The sequence below is a fragment of the Hemiscyllium ocellatum genome, chromosome 29 (genome assembly GCF_020745735.1).
Source record: "Hemiscyllium ocellatum isolate sHemOce1 chromosome 29, sHemOce1.pat.X.cur, whole genome shotgun sequence".
NCBI lineage: Eukaryota > Metazoa > Chordata > Chondrichthyes > Orectolobiformes > Hemiscylliidae > Hemiscyllium > Hemiscyllium ocellatum.
The window spans coordinates 14,539,329-14,562,632 of record NC_083429.1 but is presented as its reverse complement, the minus strand read 5'-3'; the positions used below and the strand labels follow the sequence as shown (position 1 = coordinate 14,562,632).

Below are 23,304 nucleotides of genomic sequence, written 5' to 3'. Positions count from 1 at the left end.
TGACAGCCCCTGTCAGCAGGTCTTGAATCTCACCACGGACACTTGGTGGCCCCGACCCTTGGGTTGGTTTCTCACCAAACAACCCCTTGGGTTGTCTATCACCCAACAAGGGGATCTCACCTGCAGGCGGTTGCATCCCACCTCTGATTCCTGGAATTGCAGTGGTTCTGGCCCTTATGCGGGAATGCCGGGAATTAGGGAGGCGTGGGACGGTGTTGCCAGGGACAGTGGAGGGGGTCCGGCTCCCGATGGTTTATTTTGGATTTGTGGGGATCTGGCGTATTCCAGGTTGCCCGAGAAATGGGGTGGCTTATGCTTCCTCGGTATAGTCAGACCGGAGTTCTTTCTCCTCTCACGTGATCAAGGGGCTGACCTGGGGGTTAAGTTGTTCGACTCCCTGCAACGGAGGTCCGGAAAGCTAGCACGGAAGCGTAGGAGTGCTAGTCAGTGGAATGTCCACCAGTACGGAGACATCCACTTGGCCAAGTGGGGCGCAGATTGGCCACCGTCCCGTATCATTGAGTATTATGGGCCAGCAAGTTGGGCTCAGGATGGCTCTTGGGGTTACAGAACTCCAATTTATATGCTTAATCGCATCATTCGCTTGCAGGCGGTGATGGAAATAATCACCAACAAAACCGCCTTCGCATTGGAATTACTGGCTAGACAGCAGTCTCAAATGCGGGCTGCAATATATCAGAATCGTCTTGCTTTAGACTACCTGCTTGCCTCTGAAGGGGGTGTCTGCGGGAAGTTTAACACGACAAATTGTTGTCTGGAGATAGACGATAACTACGAGGCTGTCCTAAAAATCACCCGGGACATCCGTAAAATAGCCCATGTACCTGTCCAGACGTGGCGACCTATAGGGGACGTTAGTTGGTGGAACACGCTTTTTGGGGGTGGCTGGTGGCGCATGGCATTAATAATGATGGTGGGTGTCGGGGCCCTGTTCCTTGTTATTCCCTGTCTGGTTCCTTGTGTTAGGGTATTGATCCAACGCCATATCGCCCAGATGCAAGCCATTGCCATACCCCAACATGGTACTCATGAACTTAAAGTTTTACTATTGAAAAGACAGAAGGACCTCCCTGAGCCGTAATTCAGCCTATTCTGTTACGCATGCACATCTTAAAAAGAAAAAGGGTGGAGTTGTGAGATTTAGATTTGCTTTATTATGCAACAAGAAGCTATTAAGATGTGCATGGTACCCTAGACATTTAGTATACAACCAAACTAAATATGTGGTATGTCTTGCTACTTTATTTTATATATACTGGCTGTTTATTTTAAGGAAATGTTAACGTTTGGGCTAATTTACGTAAAGATTGATCTTCTAACGATCAGTATTGCAATGTAAGCAGTTAGTAAGAAAAACAAGCTAGCTGGGGGCAAGGGGTCAGCTTTGCAAAATAACGAAACCTTGAGCGAGACAATACTTCTGCTAATATGGTGCAAAAACAACCAGATAAGAGTACAAGGTGCGAGACGGTTGCTAAGTTCAAGGGCTGAAAATATCATTAGACAGGGAAGTGGGTTATGCGGCTGGAGTTCGAGACAATGAGGACATGATCATATGCTTTCTCTGTAAGAAATGAGATCATTGTAAAGCAATGACCCTCGTGACCTCTAGGGGCCATAGGGGAGGCTCCAAATTGCTATATAAGAAAGATCGCTGTAATGCTTGGGTACGCTTTTCTTTGGGAAGGCGTCCAATTCTGCAGAATTTGTTAATAAAATCTTTGTTCTCTTGAATTTGTCCAGAGCGATTATTTAGAAGTGAATTTTCATTTCTAACAGCTGCCCAGGAGAAAGATGAGGCGTTGTTCCTCTAATTTGTGGTGTGCCTAATTGGGCCATGCTTTTCCAAATTTGCATAAATTCTATCCCTCAGAATCCTCTCCAACAGCTTCCCAACCACTGGCGCGAGACTCACCTGTCTATAATTTCCTGGATTATCCATAGTTCCCTTTTTGAACAGAGGAACAACATGAGCTACTTACTCCACCTTTACTCAAAGTTGCTTGCATTTGGAATCACTGCCTGGAAGAGTAGTGAAGGCAGATTCCATAGGAGGTTTCACAATAGAGCTGGATATATATTTGAAAGTTACTGGATATATTTAGAAACTTACATTTAGAAGGATATATTTAAAATAATGAGATTTAAAATAATGAAGGGTAGTCCTTCAGGGAGCTGGTACAAAGACAATGGGTTGAATGGCCTTCTTCTGTACTATATGATTCTTGAAGCAGGTTTTGGGCAAGTGTGCAAGAGGGATGAGAGGAAAAACCTTCAATGCAATGAGTTTTAACAACCTGGAACTTACTGTCCATAAGGGGGAAGGACACAGAATCAATGATTTCAGAAGGAAATTAGATGGTCACCTTAGGGAATTAAAATTGCACAGCCAAACAGACTGTGCAAGCTCTTGTGGCAGTGTTCCTATTTCTGAACCAGGTGACCTGGGCTCAAGTCCCACCTGTAATAACAGCTCTCAACATGCTGATATAGGAAAATAATAAGAAGACCGACATAGGAATAAGGATGACTGGACGACTACATGGACAGCTAATCACCGTCACTCTTCCCATGAGAATTTGTGTCGGTGAGAATATGATGGTGAATGTAGGGAAAGAGAAACTACTGGTGAGTGAGTGAGAATGAATCTAGCAGTGAGTGTGCTGGCGAATTTTGTGTTGAATGTGTGAAGAAGAATCTAATGGTGAGAGTGTGTGTGATGGCAAAGATGTCAAACCCTATTTTGAGTTTTTGGGTTGTTACAACACTAAGGTAGCTAATCTCTATATTCAAGGTGTGGCAGTGATTTTCAGTGTCAGGTGCTGCAATAATGAATGTGAGAAGTTCACTCAGACTTTTCAAAACCATTGCATACCTGAAAAAATATGTTCAAAGCCGCTGGAATCAAGAACGTTGTTGGCTCTAGAGTAGAGACCAAACCACATCTTTTTCAGGTCCTCCTCAAACTCTGCGATGGAATTATACATTTCTGTGAACAAGAAATAAGACATATGCTATAAAAGACTTTCTAAAGGTGTCCTGTAAAGTGTCTCACTCAAGATTAGTGGACAAGGTTAGGTCTCATGGAATAATAATATTAGCATGAATAACAAGACAACAATATTTTCCATATGACAGCTTGTGTCACAAGGGTCAGTATTGGGGCCCCATCTATTTGCAATTTTATTATTTTAACTAAGAGACACTGACTAATATCTCCAAACTTGATGACATTGCCAAGTTATGTGGATGCAAGATGTGAGGATAGCACAAAAATGTTGCAAACAGATAAACAGGATAAGTGAGAGTGCAACAAGATAGTAGATTAGGCATAATGTGAAGAATTCACTGTAGTCATAAAAATAAACAAACAGAATATTGCTTTTAAAAAGTGCAAAAATTTAAGTGTTTTGTAAAATAAATTGGTATGGCTGGGTACGTGGTTGTGGTTCAATGTTAAGGTTAACAATCTATTCTTCGGCTGTCGCTGATGCAGTATGAATGGCCATCTGATATTGAGCAACTGTGGTAAATATTAAAATATGTTATTTATATATATCACAATTTACATTACAAAGGATGGAAATTGTGCAGACACAGCCACAATTTTCCAATCCACATCAGACCCAGATAAGGTATCAGAGGCGGAGAATTGAAAATATTCCATTATTGCTCAAAAGAGGATTAAGGATAAGCCAGTCAGTTTAACCTTATTGGTGGGAAAGCATTTAGAGTAATAACCTGCACATTGAAACTCAGTTGGGTTCTGCCATGGTTTGACTAGCACGATAGCAGTAGTGTGTATCATCTACAAGATGCACTGCAGAAATTCACTAAGGCTCCTTAAACAGCACTTTCCAAACCCATGATCTTTACCAACTAGAAGAACAAGGCCAGATGTATGGGAACACCACCACCTGCTCGTTCTCTTCCAAGCAACTCAACATTCAGACTTGGAAATATATTATCATTTCTTTACATCGCTGGATCAAAGTCTTGAAGCTCTTTCCCTAATGGCATTGAGATTGAGATGAGATTACTTACAGTGTGGAAACAGGCTCTTCGGCCCAACAAGTCCATACCAAACCTCCAAAGAGCAACACACCCAGACCCATATCTCTAAATTTACCCCCTTCACCTAACACTATGGGCAATTCAGCATGGCCAATTCACCTTACCTGCATATTTTTGTACTGTGGGAAGAAACCGGAGCACCCAGAGGAAACCCACATAGACACATGGAGAATATGCAAACTCCACACAGCCAATTATCTGAGGCAGATAACTGAGACAACAGTGTTAACCACTGTGCCACTGTGCATACACTAAATGACCTGCAATTGTTTAAGGAAGCAGCTTATCTTTGTTTTTTCTCGAAGGCATAGAGGGATAGGCAATATATGCTTGCCGAGCCAATGATACCCACATCCCATGTAAATACAAAAAGGTAATTATAGTTTTTAAGCTTGTCTAAGTTGCTTGCAGAATTGTGCTTCTTTATCTTTCTCACTGCTTCATGGCTTATATAGTAGTAGTTTACAAAGAAATGGCTAACAACTAAATTTATGCTTCACTTCTGTCTCTAAAAAGGAGGACATGAATAACTTATCAGAAATGTCGAGGAACACAGAGTTCAGTGACAGGGAAGAACTAAAGCAAATCTATATTAGTAAAGAAGTGGTCTTTGAGAAATTGAGGGGATTGTAGGCTGGTAAATCCCCATAGATTTATAATGAACACGTCAGAGTACTTCAGGAATTAGCATTAGAAATAGTGGATGCATTGGTGGTCATCTTCCAAGATTCTTTAGACTCTTGAGATGGTACTGTGTCTTTGTATGATTGGAATCAGATTGGCCTCGTTAACTACAAAGTTCTTGGTTGGGGTTGTTAACCTGGGACAATCTGGAAAGCCTTGGCTGACCAATATAACCTGGAGAGGGAAAACTGGGCACTGCGGAGCGTGCCATGCTTTGTTTCCCCTGCCAACTCTATTTTGATTTAGCCCCTGCCCTGACCTTCACTTTTTCTTTCATGCAAGGTTTGCCCTTAAGGAATATGGCACTGCTTGTCACATTCCTGGTGGTGGAATACAAATAAAGTTCTTTGCACTCGATGCTTCTTCACTGTGTCTAACACCTACTCACACATTACATGGGTGCTGGGGAGAAATAAGCATTGCTGCTGTTTGACAGTCATGTGGGAAAAAGATTTTAAAAAAATTAGAATCTCCTCAGTTAAGGACTGACTCTGAGCTGGCTGGCCAGACAGTGTGCTGTGCAAAAGTAAATAAAGGGTGACTTGGTGACGGAAGCTGGCCTCTGTGTAGTTATTTCAGTTTTAAGAGAGATTTGTTCTTATAGAGAGATGTTTATACATTAGTTTTGGAATCTCTACTTCAGAAGCAGTGAGTAAACAGCTTTGAGCTCTCTGAGTGTTTTAAAAATATTAGATGAAAGAAGTACAAATAGCTGGAGTCAGACTCACGCAGACCCAGGTTTATAGTTTTGCTTTAGTTGAGGTTTGGAGTTGTCTGTTGGTGCTGCAGCAAAAAGCTTAAGCTGTTTCCCTACTGCTGGATTGTTTCTTTGAGTGTTCCTTTCTTCTGGACTAGAAAGGAGATAGCATGTGAGGAAAACCTGTTTTCTGAATTTCCCTTTGCCAAGGGTATCTTAATGGGACACTGCTATATTAGAGCAATTGATGATTACTAAATTGATGAATACTAAATATGTTATTTTAGTAAGTATTTCAATAGAATTAAAATTTTGCCAATTCTTCTTTTTGTGTTATTACTTTAACTGTGCTTTAAGAATAAAAAGTATTTTTCTTAAAGCCTGGTGGTGGACCAATCAAGTCACATCTGAAACACAACATCTTGTCTTCCTGTAAAAGTCCAGGTTAACTCCTTGATATATTTTGAGGAGGCTTGATTTGGTCCAGAACACTCTGGAACAAGTCCTACAGGTTGGAGACTAGTGAATGTTACCTCGTTATTTTAAAATGGGGGTAGAGTGTAAACAGGGAATTATAGATTGGTGAATCTGTATCAGTATGAGTGGCACAGTGGCTCAGTGATTAGCACTGCTGCCTCACAGCACCAGGGACCCGGGTTTGATTCCCGCTTCAAGCGACTGTCTGTGTGGAGTTTGCACATTCTCCCCATGTCTGAGTGGGTTTCCTCCAGGTGCTCCCACAATCCAAAGATGTGCAGGACATGTGAATTGGCCATGCTAAATTGCATTAGGTGCATTATTCAGGGCTAAATATAGGGTAGTGGAATGGGTCTGGGAGGGTTACTCTTTGGAGAGTCTGTGTGGAAGTGATAGGCTGAAGGGCCTGTTTCCATACAGTAGGCAATCTAATCTAATATAAACAATCTGCATGGAGTTCCAGACGAGAAATCATGCTTGACAAATCTACTGAAACCCTTCAAGGATGTGAAGGGCTCATGCCCGAAACGTCGATTCTCCCGCTCCTTGGATGCTGCCTGACCTGCTGCGCTTTTCCAGCAACACATTTTCAGCTCTGATCTTCAGCATCTGCAGTCCTCACTTTCTCCTATTCCATATGCGTGCCACCCTCTGTGTAAAAGAGTTGCTCCTCAGGTCCACTTTTATTCTTTCCCCTCTAACCTTAAACTGATGCCCCCCTTGCCCTTGATTCCCCAAATCTAGGAAAAAAACCAAGTGCATTCACCCTATCCATACCTCTTATGATCTTATATACTTCTATAAGATCCCTCCTCAGTCACATACACTCTAAAGAAAAAAGTCTTAGCTTGTCCAACCTCTCCCTATAACTCCCTTGAGTCCTTGCAACATCCCTGTATATTTCTTCAGTGCTCTCTCCAGTTTAATGACATCCTTCCTTTAACAAAGTGACCAAAACTGAACGTAATACTTCAAATGCGGCCTCACCAACATTCTGTACAACTGTAGCACAACTACCCCTACAATATCAATGTCCTGACTGATGAAGGCCAGTGTGCCAAAAGCCTTTTTCACTCCCCTGTCTACCTGTGACTCCATTTTCAGATAACTGTGCACCTGAACTTCAAGGTCCCTCTGTTCCACTACACTCTTTAAATCCTAGCATTCACCATGGAACTTCTACCTTGATTTGATTTTCCAAAATGCTCACAGTTATTTACATTAAAGTCCATTTGCCATTTCTCAGCCCAGCTGTTCAAGAACTTGCTGCAATTTATGATAACCTTTTTCACTGACCATATTACCACTTATTTTAGTGTCATCTGCAAAGTTGCTAATCATCCCTTGTACATTCTCATCTACACCATTGATATAGATAACAAACAGCAATATGCCCAGCACCTCCCGCTGTCTAGTCAAAGGCTTTCAATCCAACAAACATCCTACCACTATTAATCTCTGTTTCCTACCATCAAGCCAATTGTGTATTCAATTTGCCAGTTGCCCTGGTTTCCATGTAATCTAACCTTTCAGAGCAGAAGAGTGTCGTGCTGGAAAAGCACAGCAGGTCAGGCAGCACCTGAGGAGCAGGAGAGTTGATGTTTTGAGCATAAGCTCTTCATTAGGAATAAGGGAGTGGCCCAAGGGGGTTGAGAGATAAATGGGAGTGGAGAGGGGTTGGGGGAAAGGTAGCTGGGAATACGATAGGTATATAAGGTGGGGGTGAAGGTGATAGGTCAGAGAGGAGGGTGGAGCAGATAGATGGGAAGGAAGATGGACAGGTAGGACAGTTCTAGAGGGTTGTGCAGAGTTGTAAGGTTGGAGCTGGGATAAGTTGGGGGAGGGGAAATGAGGAAACTGGTGAAATCCACATTGATCCCATGTTTTTGGAGGGTCCCAAGACCCTATCATGGAGAACCTTATCAAAGGCCTTACTGAAATCCACACAGACTATATCTACTGCCCTACTCTAATCAACTTTCCTGGTCACTTCATTAAAGAACTGTAACAAAAACTCTGTCTTTCCAAATGCACGTATAATTTATCCCTCAGAATCTTTGCAAATAACTTACCTACCACAAATGTTAATCTTACTGGTCTATAGTTCCCAGGTTTTTCTTTAGCAGCCCTTCTTGAATAATGGCACACCCTTAGATAACCTTCGTCACTGTCTTACCACACTATCAATTTTATTGTCAACTACAAACTTATTGTATTCTCGCTCAAAACATTTATATAAATGACAAACAAACGTGGACCCAGTACCGACCCCTGTGGAACTCCACTGGTCACAGACCTCCAGTCCAAAAAACAAACGTCCACCAATTATCAAGCTCACTCTGAATCCCAATCATTATCAATTTCAACTGTACTACTGTGGGGTTCTCCAGAATTTAGTAATTTACCTATGGGACAAGCATATTGCCATAGATAAGTCTCCTTGCATGTAGATACTGGAAATAGCCTGTAAGTATCATGTCGATAAGGACTAGAACATAAAGACAATGGCAGGAACACAGACAGAAATGAAACCTAAAATTATTCTAGTAGCAGACTGAAGCTCCAATGAATAGAGAAAATGTAGCCAGCATATTCTCGTCTGACAGTAAAGACACAATCCTAGAACTACTATTGCTTGAAGTTTTAAATGTATTGAATTTTCACCCAGACTAGAATTTTCACTCCAGAGCATCGAGTTGAAAAGATTGCTGCCTCTTCAAACCTGCTTGGGAGAAAATGCCTAGCGCTGCCTAATGTTTCTTCAGGCCTAACACCCCTGAAGAGTTCAGAATGCTGCACATGTAGGTTGTCTGATAGGCTGAGCTCAGTGCTTCAGAATTTATTCCCATTCTGTAAAAAACAACAATGAAGCAAACAAAAAGGCCCTCCAGCTTTCAACATGCCATAGACTACTCATGCCTATGAATTATTCTTATTTGTTGGAACTTACCTATTCTGTATTCTGTGGAATATCCAACTAAATTAGTACCACAATATCTCGGTTGACCTATCCCTTAACCTAAATTGCCAGTTCATGTTTGATACCTCTGCTTTTATACCCTCATAATTGCCTTTGTTTACACTCAAAATACTTGACTTCTAGCCACACTTCTCTCACTTGAACTATGTGTAAAGTTTAATCATGTTATGGTCGCTGTTAACCAGATGTGTTTTCACTATAAAGTCAGTAATTAATCCTATCTCATTGGTCCAAACCAAGTCCAGTATAGTCTGCTCCTTGGGTTGGTGCCACTGGACAGAAACATCCTAAAAATATTCAATGAATTCCTCATCTGGACTACTTTTGCATATCTGACTTTTCCAGTCTATTAGTAGATTTGAAATTCCTCCATATTAATTGATGTACACTTTTGACAAGCTCCCATTATTTCTTAACAAAAACTCAAAAGACCTGCAGATGCTGTAAATCACAATCAAAAACAGAAGTTGCTGGAAAAGCCCCTAAGGAAGGGTCACCAGATTCGAAATGTTAACTTTGATTTCTCTTCACAGACATGCCAGACCTGCTGAGCTTTTCCAGCAACTTCTGTTTTTGTGTCCCATTATTTTTTTCCTTGATATCCTGTCCTACAATGTGGTGACTGTTAGGGAACCTACACTCAACTCCCACAAGAGACTTCTTGCTTTGATTATTCCTTATCTCTATCCCAAACAGATTCTGTATCCTGAATTCCTCAATTTAGATCATTCCTCTCTATTGTGTCTACTCATAGATTCATACTGTGCAGAAAGGACCCTTCAGCTCATCGAGTCTGCACTGACATAACTACCACTAAAAGAGCACTAATCCCAATTTCCTACACCTGTCCCATATCCTTGAATGTTATTATATTTGAAGTACTCATCCAAATATTTTATAAAGTTTGTAAGGTTTCCAGCCTTCCCAGGCAATGCATTCCAGATGCCCATCACCCACTGAGTGAAGAGGTTTTTCGTAAATCCCCTCTTAATCTTCTGCCCCTTACTATTTCCTCTCATGATTGATGCATCAACCAAGGGGAACAGCTGTTCTCTATTCACCTTGTCCATATCACTCGTAAATCTTGTACAGTATAATCATGTTCGCTTTAGACTTCTCTGCTCTAAGGAAAACAATCTAAGCCCATCAGTCTCTCCTTATAGCCCAATTTCTCCATCCCAGGTGACATCCTAGTGAATCTCCTCCGCATCCCCTCTAGTGTTATAGAACATAGAACATAGAACATCACAGCGCAGTACAGGCCCTTCAGCCCTCAATGTGGAACCAATCTGAAGCCCATCCAACTTATACTATTCTAGTTTGATCCATATCATTATCCAATGACCATTTAAATTCCCTTAAAGTTGGCGGGTCTAAGACTAATGCAGGCAAGGTGTTCCATGCCCTACGACTCTCTGAGTAATGAAACTACTTCTGACATCTGTCCTATATTTATCAGTCCTCAATTTAAAGCAATTTAAAGAAAAAAGGCACCCACTGTCCACCCTATCTAACCCTCTGATTATCTTATATGTCCCAATTAAGTCACCACTCAATCTTCTCTCTAACGAAAACAGCCTCAAGTCCCTTAGCCTTTCCTCATAAGACTTCCCTCCATACCAGGCAACATCTTAGCAAATCTCCTCTGAACCCTTTCCAAAGCTTCCTGTCACATTGTCTGTTAGTGACCAGAACTGCATATAATGCTCCAGTTGTGGCCTGACCAACATTCTGTACAATTTCAACATTACCTTCTTGCTCTTCTACTCTATGCCATGACTGTTGAAAGCAAGTGCCCCATATGCCTTCTTAACTATCCTATTCACATATGCTGCAGACATCAGTGATCTGTGAATCATTCCCCAAGATTCCTGTTTTCTCAGCTCCTGATCTCCTGCCATTCATTAAATACTCCCTCAACATGCTTCTTCTTCCAAGGTGGCACAGTGGTTAGCACTGCTACTCACAGCACCAGGGACCCGGGTTCAATCCCACCCTTGGGTGACTGCCTGTGTGGAGTTTGTACATTCTCCCCATGTCTGCATGGGTTTTCTCCGGGCTCTCCGGCTTCCTCCCACAATCCAAAGATGTGCAGGTTAAGTGAATTGGCTGTGCTAAATTGTGTTCAGGGATGTGTAGGTCAGGTGTATTAGGGGTAAATGTAAAGTATGGGAATGGGTCTGAATGAGTCGCTCTTCGGAGAGTCGATGTGGACTTGTTGGGCTGAAGGACCTGTTTCTATGCTGTCAGGATTCTATTCTATAAAGCACACCATCTCATACTTATAGGGTTAAATACCATCTGATCAATCCATGTATATCTTCCTATAAACTAAAACTATCTTCACTATTAACGTCGTCTGAACAATCCCCTCATATTTTCAACTATATCACTTGTGCATATAACAAACAATAATGATCCTCGTAGAACACCATTATATACCAGGTTCAGTCACTCAAACAGCCTTCTACAACTATTTCTTGTGTCCCATTTACTAAGCCAATTTTTGATTTCTCACCAAGTTTCCCTCAGTTCCATGTTCTTTAACCTTCCCAGTCTCCCGTCTGCAACCTTATTAAAACATTGCTAAAATCCATTGAAACTCATCCACACACTTCATTAAGTTTACAAAAAAAATCAAGTAAATCTGTTCGGCATGATCTCCCTCTGACAAAGCTGTGTTGACAATCCCTAATTAACCCATGCCTTTCTAAGTGGTTATTAATTCACTCCTTCAGAATTTTCTCCAATAGTTTCCCTACAACTGATGTGAGCCTTACCACTCTATAATTTCCAGGGTTCACTTGTACCAATCCTCTTTAAGAAGAAACACATTAGCCATTCTCCTGGCACTTCCCCTGTCGCCAGAGAGGAATTGAAAATTTGTGTCAGTGCTCCTGCAATTGATTGCCTTGCCTCCCACAGCAGTCTGGCTGCAATTCATCCAGGCTGGGGAAATGGACTGCTTTTAAAACTCCAATACCTCCCCATTTATTATGCCAATCCGTGTAAGTTCCTCACAGTCCCTTTTCCTGAATTCTGTATCTAAGTTGTCCTTTTCCAGAGTGAAGACCAGAGTAAAGTATTCATTTAACACCCTTCCTACACCCTGTGGCTTCACACACAGTTTGCCCCTTTGGTCCCCAATGGACCCTACTATTTTCCTTTTACTCCTTTCCCTATTCTTCCCTTTAATGTATTTATAAAATATCATAGGATTCTCCTTAATCCTATTTCCAAGTCTTTTCTTAGGCCCCATTTTTGCTCTTCTAATTGCTTTCTTAAGTTCCTTTCTACAGTTCCACTACAGCTACAGCTGAATTGCTCCCTTTGGACTTGCTAACATAGAACATAGGACATAGAACAGTACAGCACAGAACAGGCTCTTTAGCCCACGATGTTGTGCCGACCATTGATCCTTATGTAAGGTAAACCTCATGTACGAACCCTCAAATTTCTGTGACCATATGCATGTCCAGCAGTCTCTTACATATCCCCAATGATCTCGCTTCCACAACAGCTGCTGGCAACGCATTCCATACTCCCACAACTCTCTGCATAAAGAACCCGCCTCTGACATCCCCTCTATATTTTCCGCCAAACAGCTTAAAACTATGACCCCTTAAAACAGAGAACAGCCAGGGAATTCCTAGAGGTATGGCACTCAACCACAGATTCAATCAATAAGCACATTGACCTGGACCCAATATATCGGCCTCTGCAGTGGACAGCTGGAACTGACAACCGGAAGCAGCAGATTCAAACCACTACAAATGGTGAAGGAAAGATCACAGAAGCGCTTCACAGGAGGCTCCCAAGCACTGAGGATGTCACCTAGACAGGGGACGAAACTTCTGCAAAGCAAGTTCCCAGCTCGGCAAACAGAACCACAACTATGACTCCTCGTGTTTACTATTTCTGCTCTGGGAAAAAGTCTCTGGCTATCAACTCTATCTATGCCTCTCATTATCTTGTACACCTCAATTAGGTCCTCTCTCTTCCTTCTTTTTTCCAATGACAAAAGTCCGAGCTCAGTCAACCTCTCTTCGTAAGATAAGCCCTCCATTCTAGGCAGCATCCTGGTAAACCTCCTCTGAACCTTCTCCAAAGCATCCACATCCACATCCCATAAAAGGGCAACCAGAACTGGACACAGTATTCCAAGTGCGGTCTAACCAAAGTTTTATAGAGCTGCAACAAGATCTCAAGGCTCTTAAACTCAATCCCTTTGTTAATGAAAGCCAAAACACCATATACCTTCTTAACAACCCTGTCCACCCAGGTGGCAATTTTAAGGGATCTATGTACCTGCACACCAAGATCCCGCTGTTCCTCCATACTGCCAAAAATTCTGTCTTTAATCCTGTACTCAATTTTCAAGTTCAACCTTCCAAAATGCATCATTTCGCATTTATCCAGTAAAAGCCCTACTCTTCTTCCTCATCCAGTTCTGAATTGTCTGGGACATGCAGGGTTCTCTGAACATATTGCTCCCAGATTTCCCTCAAAAGGATACATGTTGAACATGTACTCCCCCTTATTTCTTTTTCAATGTCCCTACAGCTGTACTGTAGGCTTATCCGCAAGGAGCTGTTCCCAGTCTACTATGGCCAGATCCGGCGTTATTTTAGTGAAATCTGCTTTCCCCCAATCCAAAGCAATCTTTTTCAAGCAATCTTTCCCTTTCCCAGAACAAATATGAACCATGCCATGTTATGGTCTTATCGCCTAAATGTTCCCTCACTGCCACATCCAACACTTGTCTGATTTTATTCCCTTGAACCATATCCAGCACTATGTGGCTCTTGTGGCCTTCATCATTAGTACAAAAAGCTCTCCTGGAAACATTTCAAGAAATCTACCCTCTTTAAATCCTTAACACTATGACTAAGCCAATTTATGTTATTACTATCTATTATTTATATCTGTAATTAACAAAACCACTCCTTCACCCTTTCCTATCTTCCTAAATGCCATACCTCAGGCCTGACTGACCTAATTCATGTCTTCACACCTTTTCACTGTCTGCTGCACATTGTCTACTTACTTTCAGCAACTGGTGTATAAAGAAACCCAGTTCTCATTGTATCTTCCCCTTTCTCAATCTATCAGATAATAACCCACCTTCCTGCTTTTGCTACAAAAGTATATAATCTCACATTTATCTATATTATAGTTCATCTGCTATGCATTTACCCACTCACTCAACTTGTCACACTGAGCAACTCACACTGAGCATTACTCTGCATCCTCCTCTCAGTTTATCCTCCTATCTATCCAGCTCTATTAGCTCTATAAATGTGGGGATATTACATTTAGTTCCCTCAGCAAAATCATCAATATATATTGTGAATAGCTGGGGTCCTAATACTAATTCACATGGTACCATACTGCCAATTATCTATATTACTGCCATTTAAAAGACAACCTGTTTATTCTTACCTTATGTTTCCTGTCTGTCAGCAGTTCTTTATCGATGTAAGTACACTACTTCCAATTCACATATATACAATATTGAAAACCTTTAACAACTCCAAGTAAACCACATCCACTGATCACCCCTTAACTCTACTAGTTAATTCCTCTAAGAAATTCCAATCTATGCTGACTTTCTCCAAATCTTTCACTGTTTTTCCCAAGGGCTCTGCTATTTATAATGAACTATATTAATTTCCCTACTATTGATTTCAGGTTAACTGATCTATACTTCCCCATTTTCTCTTACCCTCATTTTTTAAATAGTGAGGTTACAATAGTTACCTTCCAATCCATGGGAACTGTTTCAAAGTCTATAGAATCTTGGAAGATGCACAACAGTGCACTCACTATTTCTAGGACCACTTTCACATATATTCTAGAATATATATTGTGAAGTTCCAGGGTTTTGTTGGCTTTCAATCCCATTATGTTCCGCAACACCATTTCCCTATAAATACTGATCTTCTCCAGTTCCTTTCTCTCACTGGACCATATATTCCACAAAATGTTTGGGATGCTATTTGTGCCCTCCTTTGTAAACACCAACCAAAAGATTTAATTGGTCTGCCATTTCTTTGTTGTTCATTTTAAGTTCTTTGTTTCTGATTGCAAGAGACATATATTTGTCTTCACTAAGCTTTTTCCCTTCACATACCTATAGGTGAGTACCTTTATGTATACCTGTACATGCTCATTTAGCCCTCTCACATTTGTACTGCCCTTCAGTGACCTGGTCAAGAAAATTTCTTGTTTGCTTATTTCTGGTGCACTTAGAATGGAATAGAATCCTTGCATTATGAAAACAGGCCATTTGGCTCAACAAGTCCACACCAAACCTCCGAAGAGTATCCCACCCAGGCGCATTCGCCTACCCTATTACTCTATATTTCCCCTGACTAATGCACCTAACCCACGCATCCCTGAACAATATGGACAATTTAGCATGGCCAATTCACCTAACCTGCACATTGTTGGATTGTGGGAGGAAACCAAAGTGCCCAGAGGAAACCCATGCAGACATGGGGATAATGGAATTACTGGAGGACACTTATCAATACTGAGGTACTCACTTGTTTTTCAGGAATCCAGCATTTTTTGCAGTCAGATCAAAATGTAGTGACATATTTGTGGGTGGCACGGTGGCACAGTGGTTAGCACTGCTGCCTCACAGCGCCTGAGACACGGGTTCATTTCCCGACTCAGGCGACTGACTGTGTGGAGTTTGCACGTTCTCCCCGTGTTTGCGTGGGTTTCCTCCGGGTGCTCCGGTTTCCTCCCACAGTCCAAAGATGTGCGGGTTAGGTGAATTGGCCATGCTAAATTGCCCGTAGTGTTAGGTAAGGGGTAAATGTAGGGGTATGGGTGGGTTGCGCTTCGGCGGGTCGGTGTGGTCTTGTTGGGCTGAAGGGCCTGTTTCCACACTGTAAGTAATCTAATCTAAAATTTGAAATATATTTTTATGATAAAATGGTCAGTTGAATATTAAATGATATGAATTTCTTGCTGCAGAGCAGGGAGATGAAACGACATATTTCTGGAGAATTTTGACTTTTTCTATTAGAGGGTCATTTGTTATTACAACATGAAACATTATAAAGAAATGAGAAAATGGTATTTGTGGGTACTAGTGACTACAACACTGTACCCAATTTCAGAAAGCCCAAATTCAAGCGTTGGGGTAAGAGATAATACAGATTAAACCCATTAAGAAAGATACAGAATACTTTCCAAGACATAGATTAGATTAGACTTACAGTGTGGAAACAGGCCCTTCGGCCCAACAAGTCCACACCGACCCGCCGAAGCGCAACCCACCCATACCCCTACATTTACCCCTTACCTAACACTACGGACAATTTAGCTTGGCCAATTCACCCGACCCGCACATCTTTGGACTGTGGGAGGAAACCGGAGCACCCGGAGGAAACCCACGCAGACACGGGGAGAACGTGCAAACTCCACACAGTCAGTCGCCTGAGTCGGGAATTGAACCCGGGTCTGAGGCACTGTGAGGCAGCAGTGCTAACCACTGTGCCACCGTGCCGCCCATGCTGGAGAGCATGCAGGATAAATATATATTTAGATCAAGCAAATAGAGTTAAATATATTAACAATAGAGCCCAAACTCAAAGAAGAACAAAAATGAACTTTACAAAGTCAAAACACAGAAAGTTTGGGGTCCATGTCTTGGAGATTTATTTAAGCAATTAACAATGATAATCATCTGAAACAGTTTTGTTTATTCTTTCTTGTATATTCTATTACTTGTGTTGCACAACGTTCATTACAAACTTTGTTCACAGAAAACACATATTGGGCAAACGTACTCTGTGTCAATATGACATATCAATGCAGCTTTTATTTTCATTGTTCAAAGATGATGGTAATAGAAATGATGGAATACAGAGTATCCTGTGTTGTTAAACAGCGATTGAGTTAGGATTGTATTTACTGAAGTTTAGAAGAATAAAGAGGTTGATCTCATAGAAATGTATAAATTCCAAAAGGACTAGACAGATTAAATGCAGCAAGGATGTTCCTAAGGGCGTGGGTGTCCAGAATCAGGGTCATGGTTTAAGGATAAGGGATTGTAGGACTGAGAAAGGAGAAATCGTTCACTTGGAGAGTGGTTAGCCTATGGAAGTGACGATCAATGAAAGTGATTGAGGTCAAAACGTGTGTTTGCAACAAGAAGATAGACGTAGCTCTTGTGACTAAAAGGATCAGCGGGTATGCCATGAGGATGAAAATGAGTAATCAGGGAAGATTATAATGAATGGCAGGTTTAGCTTGAAGAACTAAATGGCCTCCTCCTCTTCCTATCATCTGTATTCCTGCATAATTGTAATTGTATTATTTCTTGCAGAGAGCAGGTCAGAATTGTTTTGCTCTATGGTGTTTACATTGCATGATACCATGATTGTAAAGCCTTGACATCTTTTCTTTCAGGTGAAATATCTGAAAACGAACCTTCCAGATTAGTGAGCAAACGTACATGCAGAACCTCAACCTGAGGTACAAATCTTCTCAAAACTCGCTAATTCCTTTTAATGTGTGTATCTGATTTGCTCTCAATTTTGCAGCTGATCAGCAATCTGCAAAGGTTTAACATAAAGTATTTGCCTTTGCAATAGCTCAGAATCCTGTTTGTTTTTGACATTTTTACAACTTGTCCTGCCCACTTCAACAACATTTGTGCATAAACTTATTTAAAATCACACTATTTAAATTATATTATTGCTCCTTATTTTGCCTACCAAAACATACCATTACATATTTCTCCACGCTGAATTTCTGCTGCCATGTGTCCACCTACATCACTTTCCATCTACGTCCTTTCTACACTCTTTCTTCGTCACTGTCCAATACCAATGTATACCAAGTATTTTGATTATGGACTGATGCATATGTCTAGGGCAGTGTTGAAGTGGAGTCTTGGGCTGAAGCTGTCCTTCCAGGATGCATGTGTTGCTCTGCTTACATCCTGGTTGATGACAACTAGAAATAGGAACCTGTCACTGTACCACTGGAAACAAGTGCTGTCAGACGGTATGTTAAATTTAACCTGTCTGTTTCATAATGCATATTATGGATCGTGAAATGCGGACAGAGCAACAGTTCAAGAACTGCAGAGCACACTAAAGGCAGGATCTCATTGTGCCCTGAATGATGTAGGTTATAGTGAGATTTGTGGAAGAATTGAGAGAGAAATCCGGTGAACATTAGGAGCATCTTTGATGCATCTCGTGAGGGATGAGGGGCAAGATGAGTTTCTCACTAAATGGTGGCAAGTTGCTAATTAAAAGGGGTAATAGCTTGTTAAACTCCTTATTAATACCACAACTCTTATCATTAATATTCAGCTTCCTTCCTTACCAAAGGTGAAGTTAGTGAGCAAAAACTTGGCAAATAAAATAAAATGCAGGGAAACATGAAGCTATGCGGTTTGGCAGGAAGAAAAGGAAGAAGGTGAAGATTATTTAAATGGAGAAAGACTGCAGGAAGCACCAGAACACAGGGATTTGGGAGTTATTCTGCATGAATTACAAAAAAACTAGCAACCAAGTTCAGTGGGTAATAGGGAAATCAAATGGAATGTCAGCCTTTATCTCAAAGGGAATGGAATATTAAGAAATGGAGTCTCTGCTAAAACTGTGCGAGGCATTAGTTTGATCACAGTTGGAATACTGTGAACAGTTTTGGGTCCCTTGTATAAAGAAAATTAAAATGGTTTTGGAGGCAGTCCAGTAAAGATTCATGAGGCTAATTCAGGATATAGAGGGACTGTCTGATGAGGAGTGGTCGAATATGTGTGGCCTATATTCATTGGGACTTAAAAGAATGAGAGCCTTACTGAAACGTACAGATTTTTAGGAGACTTTACATGGTAGATGTAGAGAGGTTGTTTCCCACCATGGCAGACTCTAGGACCAGAGTGCATAATCTCAGAATTGATGGGGAGGGTCGCACAATTAAGACAGAGATGGGGAGGATTTCTTCTCTGTGACAGTGAATCTGTGGAATTGTTTATCACAAAGGGCTGTTGAAGTTGGGTTGTTACGCATATTCAAAGCTAAAATAGCTGGATTTTTAATCAGCGAGGGAACTAGGTGTTATGGGGGAAAACAGGAAAGTAGAGTTGAGTAGACGTGATTACTTCTGTTCCCACGTCTTATAGCTAAACATGTCAAAACAAGCTAAACATTGAGAATTCTTGACATAGAAGTCAGACCGGGTACCTGGCAACTTAGCTCATTACTGATTGTGAGGAAATGCACCCACCAATAATGACATCTGATGTGTTAGCCTTTCAGAATTCTTACGACACATCACCAATCCTGCAATATTTTCCTGCAATTCAATGCTATACCTTCAGCCCTAATGGATACCCAGCTCAAGAGCCAGACCTGTACCTGCAGTTTTCTTGCTGTCTTAGTACTCACTCACTCTGAGCCTGTCAAGGTGCTCACAGTATCTCTGCCTCATGCATTGCCTTGCTTTTTTGAGCTTTGTTTCCTCAGCCAGAATGATCAGGTTTTTATTATTTCTGTCTTGCCTTGTTATTTAGCACAGACACAAAGCTAGGAAGTTTGTCATGTTGTCAGCAGCTCTCACACAAGTCAAGAGGGAGTACTGGCACAATACGTTCAGAGCAGCCTCCGATATCAGACCAGGGCGTTGGACACAGTCAGTCAGCCATTTTAAGGCAGTCAGTCTGGTGAGGAGCCTAATATCAGGCTACCCATCTGGATATTTTCTGCCCTATTGTGCACTGCTTTCATCCTCAAATGAAAGACACAGATGAAAATTGTTGGCACAGTTTATGACTTTTGGAGGAGGTGAGGAGGTGTCCTGAGTGAATGAGTGAGTGAGAAAGTAGACATTGAAGAGTGCATGTGGTGTTAATGAGAGTGAGTAAAGTAAGATAGAGCATAGAACATTACATCACAGTAGAGGCCCTTCAGCTCTTGATATTGTGCAGACTTGTGGAAACAATCTGAAGCCCATCTCACCTGCACTATTCCATTCACATTCATAAGTCTATCCAATGACCATTTAAATGTCCTTAAAATTGGTGAATATACTACTGTTGTGGGCAGTGTGTTCCATATCCCTACTACTCTTTGACATATGCCTTATATCTATCACACCTCAATTTAAAGCTATGTCCCCTCATGCTAACCATCACCAGCCAAGGAAAAAGGCTCTCACTGTCCAACCTATTGAACCCTCTGATTATCTTATATGTCTCAATTAAGTCATCTTCCCTCTAACGAAATCAGTCGCAAGTCCCTCAGCCTTACCTCATAAGATCTTCCCTCCATATCAGGCAATATCCCAGTAAATGTCCTCTGAATCCTTACGAAGTTTCCAAATCCTTCCTATAATATAGTGACCAGAACTGTACGTGATACTCCAAGTGTGGCTGTACAGCTGCAGCATGATCTCATGGTTCTGAAAATCCATCTACCAATAAACGCTAACACACCTTATGCCTTCTTAACAACCCTATCAACCTAGGTGGCAACTTTCAAGGATCTATGTACATGGACACCGAGATCTCTCTGTTCATCTACACTACCAAGAATCTTACCATTAGCCCAGTACTCTGCATTCCTGTTACTCCTTCCAAAACGAATCACCTCACACTTTTCCACATTAACTTCCATTTGCCACCTCTCAGCCCAGCTCGGCAGCTTATCTATGTCTCTCTGTAATCTATAACATTCTTTGTCACTATCCACAACTCTACCATCCTTAGTGTCATCCACAAATTTACTAACCCATCCTTCTATGCCCTCATCCAGGTCATTTATATAAATGACAAACAACACTGGACCCGAAACAAATCCTTGCGGGACTTCACTAGTAACTGAACTCCAGGATGAACATTTCCTATCAACCACCACCCTCTGTCTTCTTTCAGGTAGCCAATTTCTGATCCAAACCGCTAAATCACTCTCAAGCCTGTGCCTCTGTATTTTGGTCAATAGCCTACTGTGGGGAAACTTAACAAACACCTTACTGAAATCCAAATCCACCACATCAACTGCTTTACCCTCATCCATCTGTTTGGACACCTTCTCAAAGAACTCAATAATGTTTGTGAGGCAAGACCTACCCTTTACAAAACCATGTTGACAATCCCTAATCAACTTATTCCTCTCTAGATGATAATAAATCCTATCTGTTATAACCCTTTTCAACACTTTATCCACAAGGATTACATGTCTATAATTTCCAGGGCTGTCTCTACTCCCCTTCTTGAACAAAAAGACTTCTATCGAGAACAAGGATGCTTCTACACGGTTTTGATATGGGCACGTTTTGCATATTAGGTGAACGAGACCACCACTACACTACCGAAATTAGCCCCTAATATTGCAGGTAACAGGTAAAACAGAAGTCCATGAACCTTAATGGAAGATGGGTACAAGTTGCAAACATCGAGTGACTGAGGGAGTTGAGGTTATTGATCTTCTTCTCATAATGCTGGGCTCCAGAGATAGCACTGAGCTGGGTGGTAATGTCAGTCCAGACCTAGATGTCTTCCTGCTAGCACAACAGGACACTGATATCCCCCTGTCTGTCACGTCCAAGTCAAATGTCAGGAACTGTGCAGGGCAGCTCTGGAGTGACAGTGCTTGTCCGACTGAACATTGGGTTTTTAGAAATAACTGTGGATGCAAAAGATCTGGTCTTTCATTGGGTTATGAACTGTTCTGGGAATGGTATGTGATAAGATGGGGCTAGAACTGGACACGTGGGAAGTCATTTGAATGGGAAAGGTAATTAATGGTACATGAGCAACAAGGCAAGATATCTCACTTGGTCTAATGGAGATAAAGCATTAAAACTTGCACTTAGCCAAAAAAGAGAAGATTCAGCACTTACTCTTTGACCGGAAGACCTGGTACAGCTTGTTCATGATGGAACTCTTCATAATCTCTGTGATGAACATGTCTTGTTCTGCCAGCTGCTCCACTGTGAACTTCTCTGCGATGCCAGTCATTCGGTTGTAGTTGTTTAATAGTGCGATGAATTTAGCAAAAGTTGGCCTTGAGAACAAAACCTCTTCATTCACGTAAGCAAAAAGCCTAAATGTAAAATTTGGAATGCGGTTTGTGAGATTTGCTGTGTGCTGTATTAGATGGTTTTGTTATTTTTTTGTATTGTATGCTTTATTATGCAGCAGTATGCTTATCCCTTGCACAGAGTCCTGTATCGCAGAAGGAGGCTATTTGATCCACATTGTCTCTGGTAGGTCTGTAAAGGATACATTCACGCAGTGGCATTCCTCCAATTTCTCCCTGTAGCCCTGCTCATTCTCTTTCAAAAGGCTTTGTCGACCCCTTCTTCATCCCACTCTCTGGCAGCACGTCCCGGCTTCCAAACACACACTACATGATTTATTTTTCTCTCTCATATCTCGACGGATTTTTTTTAATGGGGCATTTTCTCGTGGGGAGGGTAATATCACTAGACAATCTCCACTCCAACTTCCTTTAGAAATTGGGATGCATTATCTCTACCAGGTGACTTACTTATTCCACTACAGCCAATCTTTCCAGTACATAAGGCTGATCAATTTTAACTCTATTTATTCCCTCTACCTTTTCACCATGACTGATATTTCATCAGTGTTCTCTTTCTTGTAAACTGTATATGGAATGAACTGCCAGAGGAAGTGGTAGATGCAGGTAGACTAGGAGAAAGTGAGGACTGCAGATGCTGGAGCTCAGAGTCGAGAGTGTAGTCCTGGAAAAGCACAGCAAGTCAGGCAGCATCCAAGGAGGAGGAGAATTGACATTTCGGGCTTATTGCTGATGAAGGGCTGATGCCCGAAACATCGATTCTCCTGCTCCTCAGATGCTGCCTGACTTGCTGTGCTTTTCCAGCACTACACTCTCAATCCAGGTAGAGTTACAACATTTAAAATTATTTATTTAGGTATACAAATATGAAAGGTTTAGAGGAATGTGAACAAAATGGAGGTAAATGGGATTAGTTTAATTTGGGAAACCTAATTGGTATGGACAAGTTGGACCGAAGTAACTGTTTTCATGCTACATGACTCTATGACCAACAGTCATTGATTGTAACAGAGCTCACCGCATGTCTTAATATTCTGTTAAGTTATCCAGTTAGAGTTAAGTTATTCCAATTTCCTCTTTCTTTGATTGTGTTTTAACTATAGTGCATGAATAAAGTGTGTTTTGCTTAATGTTGGGTATTCTAACCAGTTAAATTGCAACTGCCTTACACTCACCTGTAAAATAAGAAAAAGTTAGGGTCTGGGCTATTTTCTTAACATATTTGAGGGGCTTTGGCCTGGCCCATAACTGAAATAAGATGTGAAAAGATGGAATGAGAAATTTAAATTTGAGACATT

The 23,304-nt window shown here is 41.4% G+C and overlaps 1 protein-coding gene across 1 annotated transcript in view; it reads right to left on the bottom strand.

The window, feature by feature from the left end:
• Nucleotides 1–23,304, bottom strand: part of endou (endonuclease, polyU-specific) — a 66,503-nt gene that overhangs the window by 24,169 nt on the left and 19,030 nt on the right. Inside the window, exons 6-7 of the mRNA XM_060846724.1 lie at nucleotides 21,807–22,009; nucleotides 2,897–3,010 (exon numbers count right to left, since the gene is read on the bottom strand). Of these exons, the coding sequence (XP_060702707.1) occupies nucleotides 2,897–3,010; nucleotides 21,807–22,009 (317 nt within the window). The remainder of the gene's footprint in view (nucleotides 1–2,896; nucleotides 3,011–21,806; nucleotides 22,010–23,304) is intronic.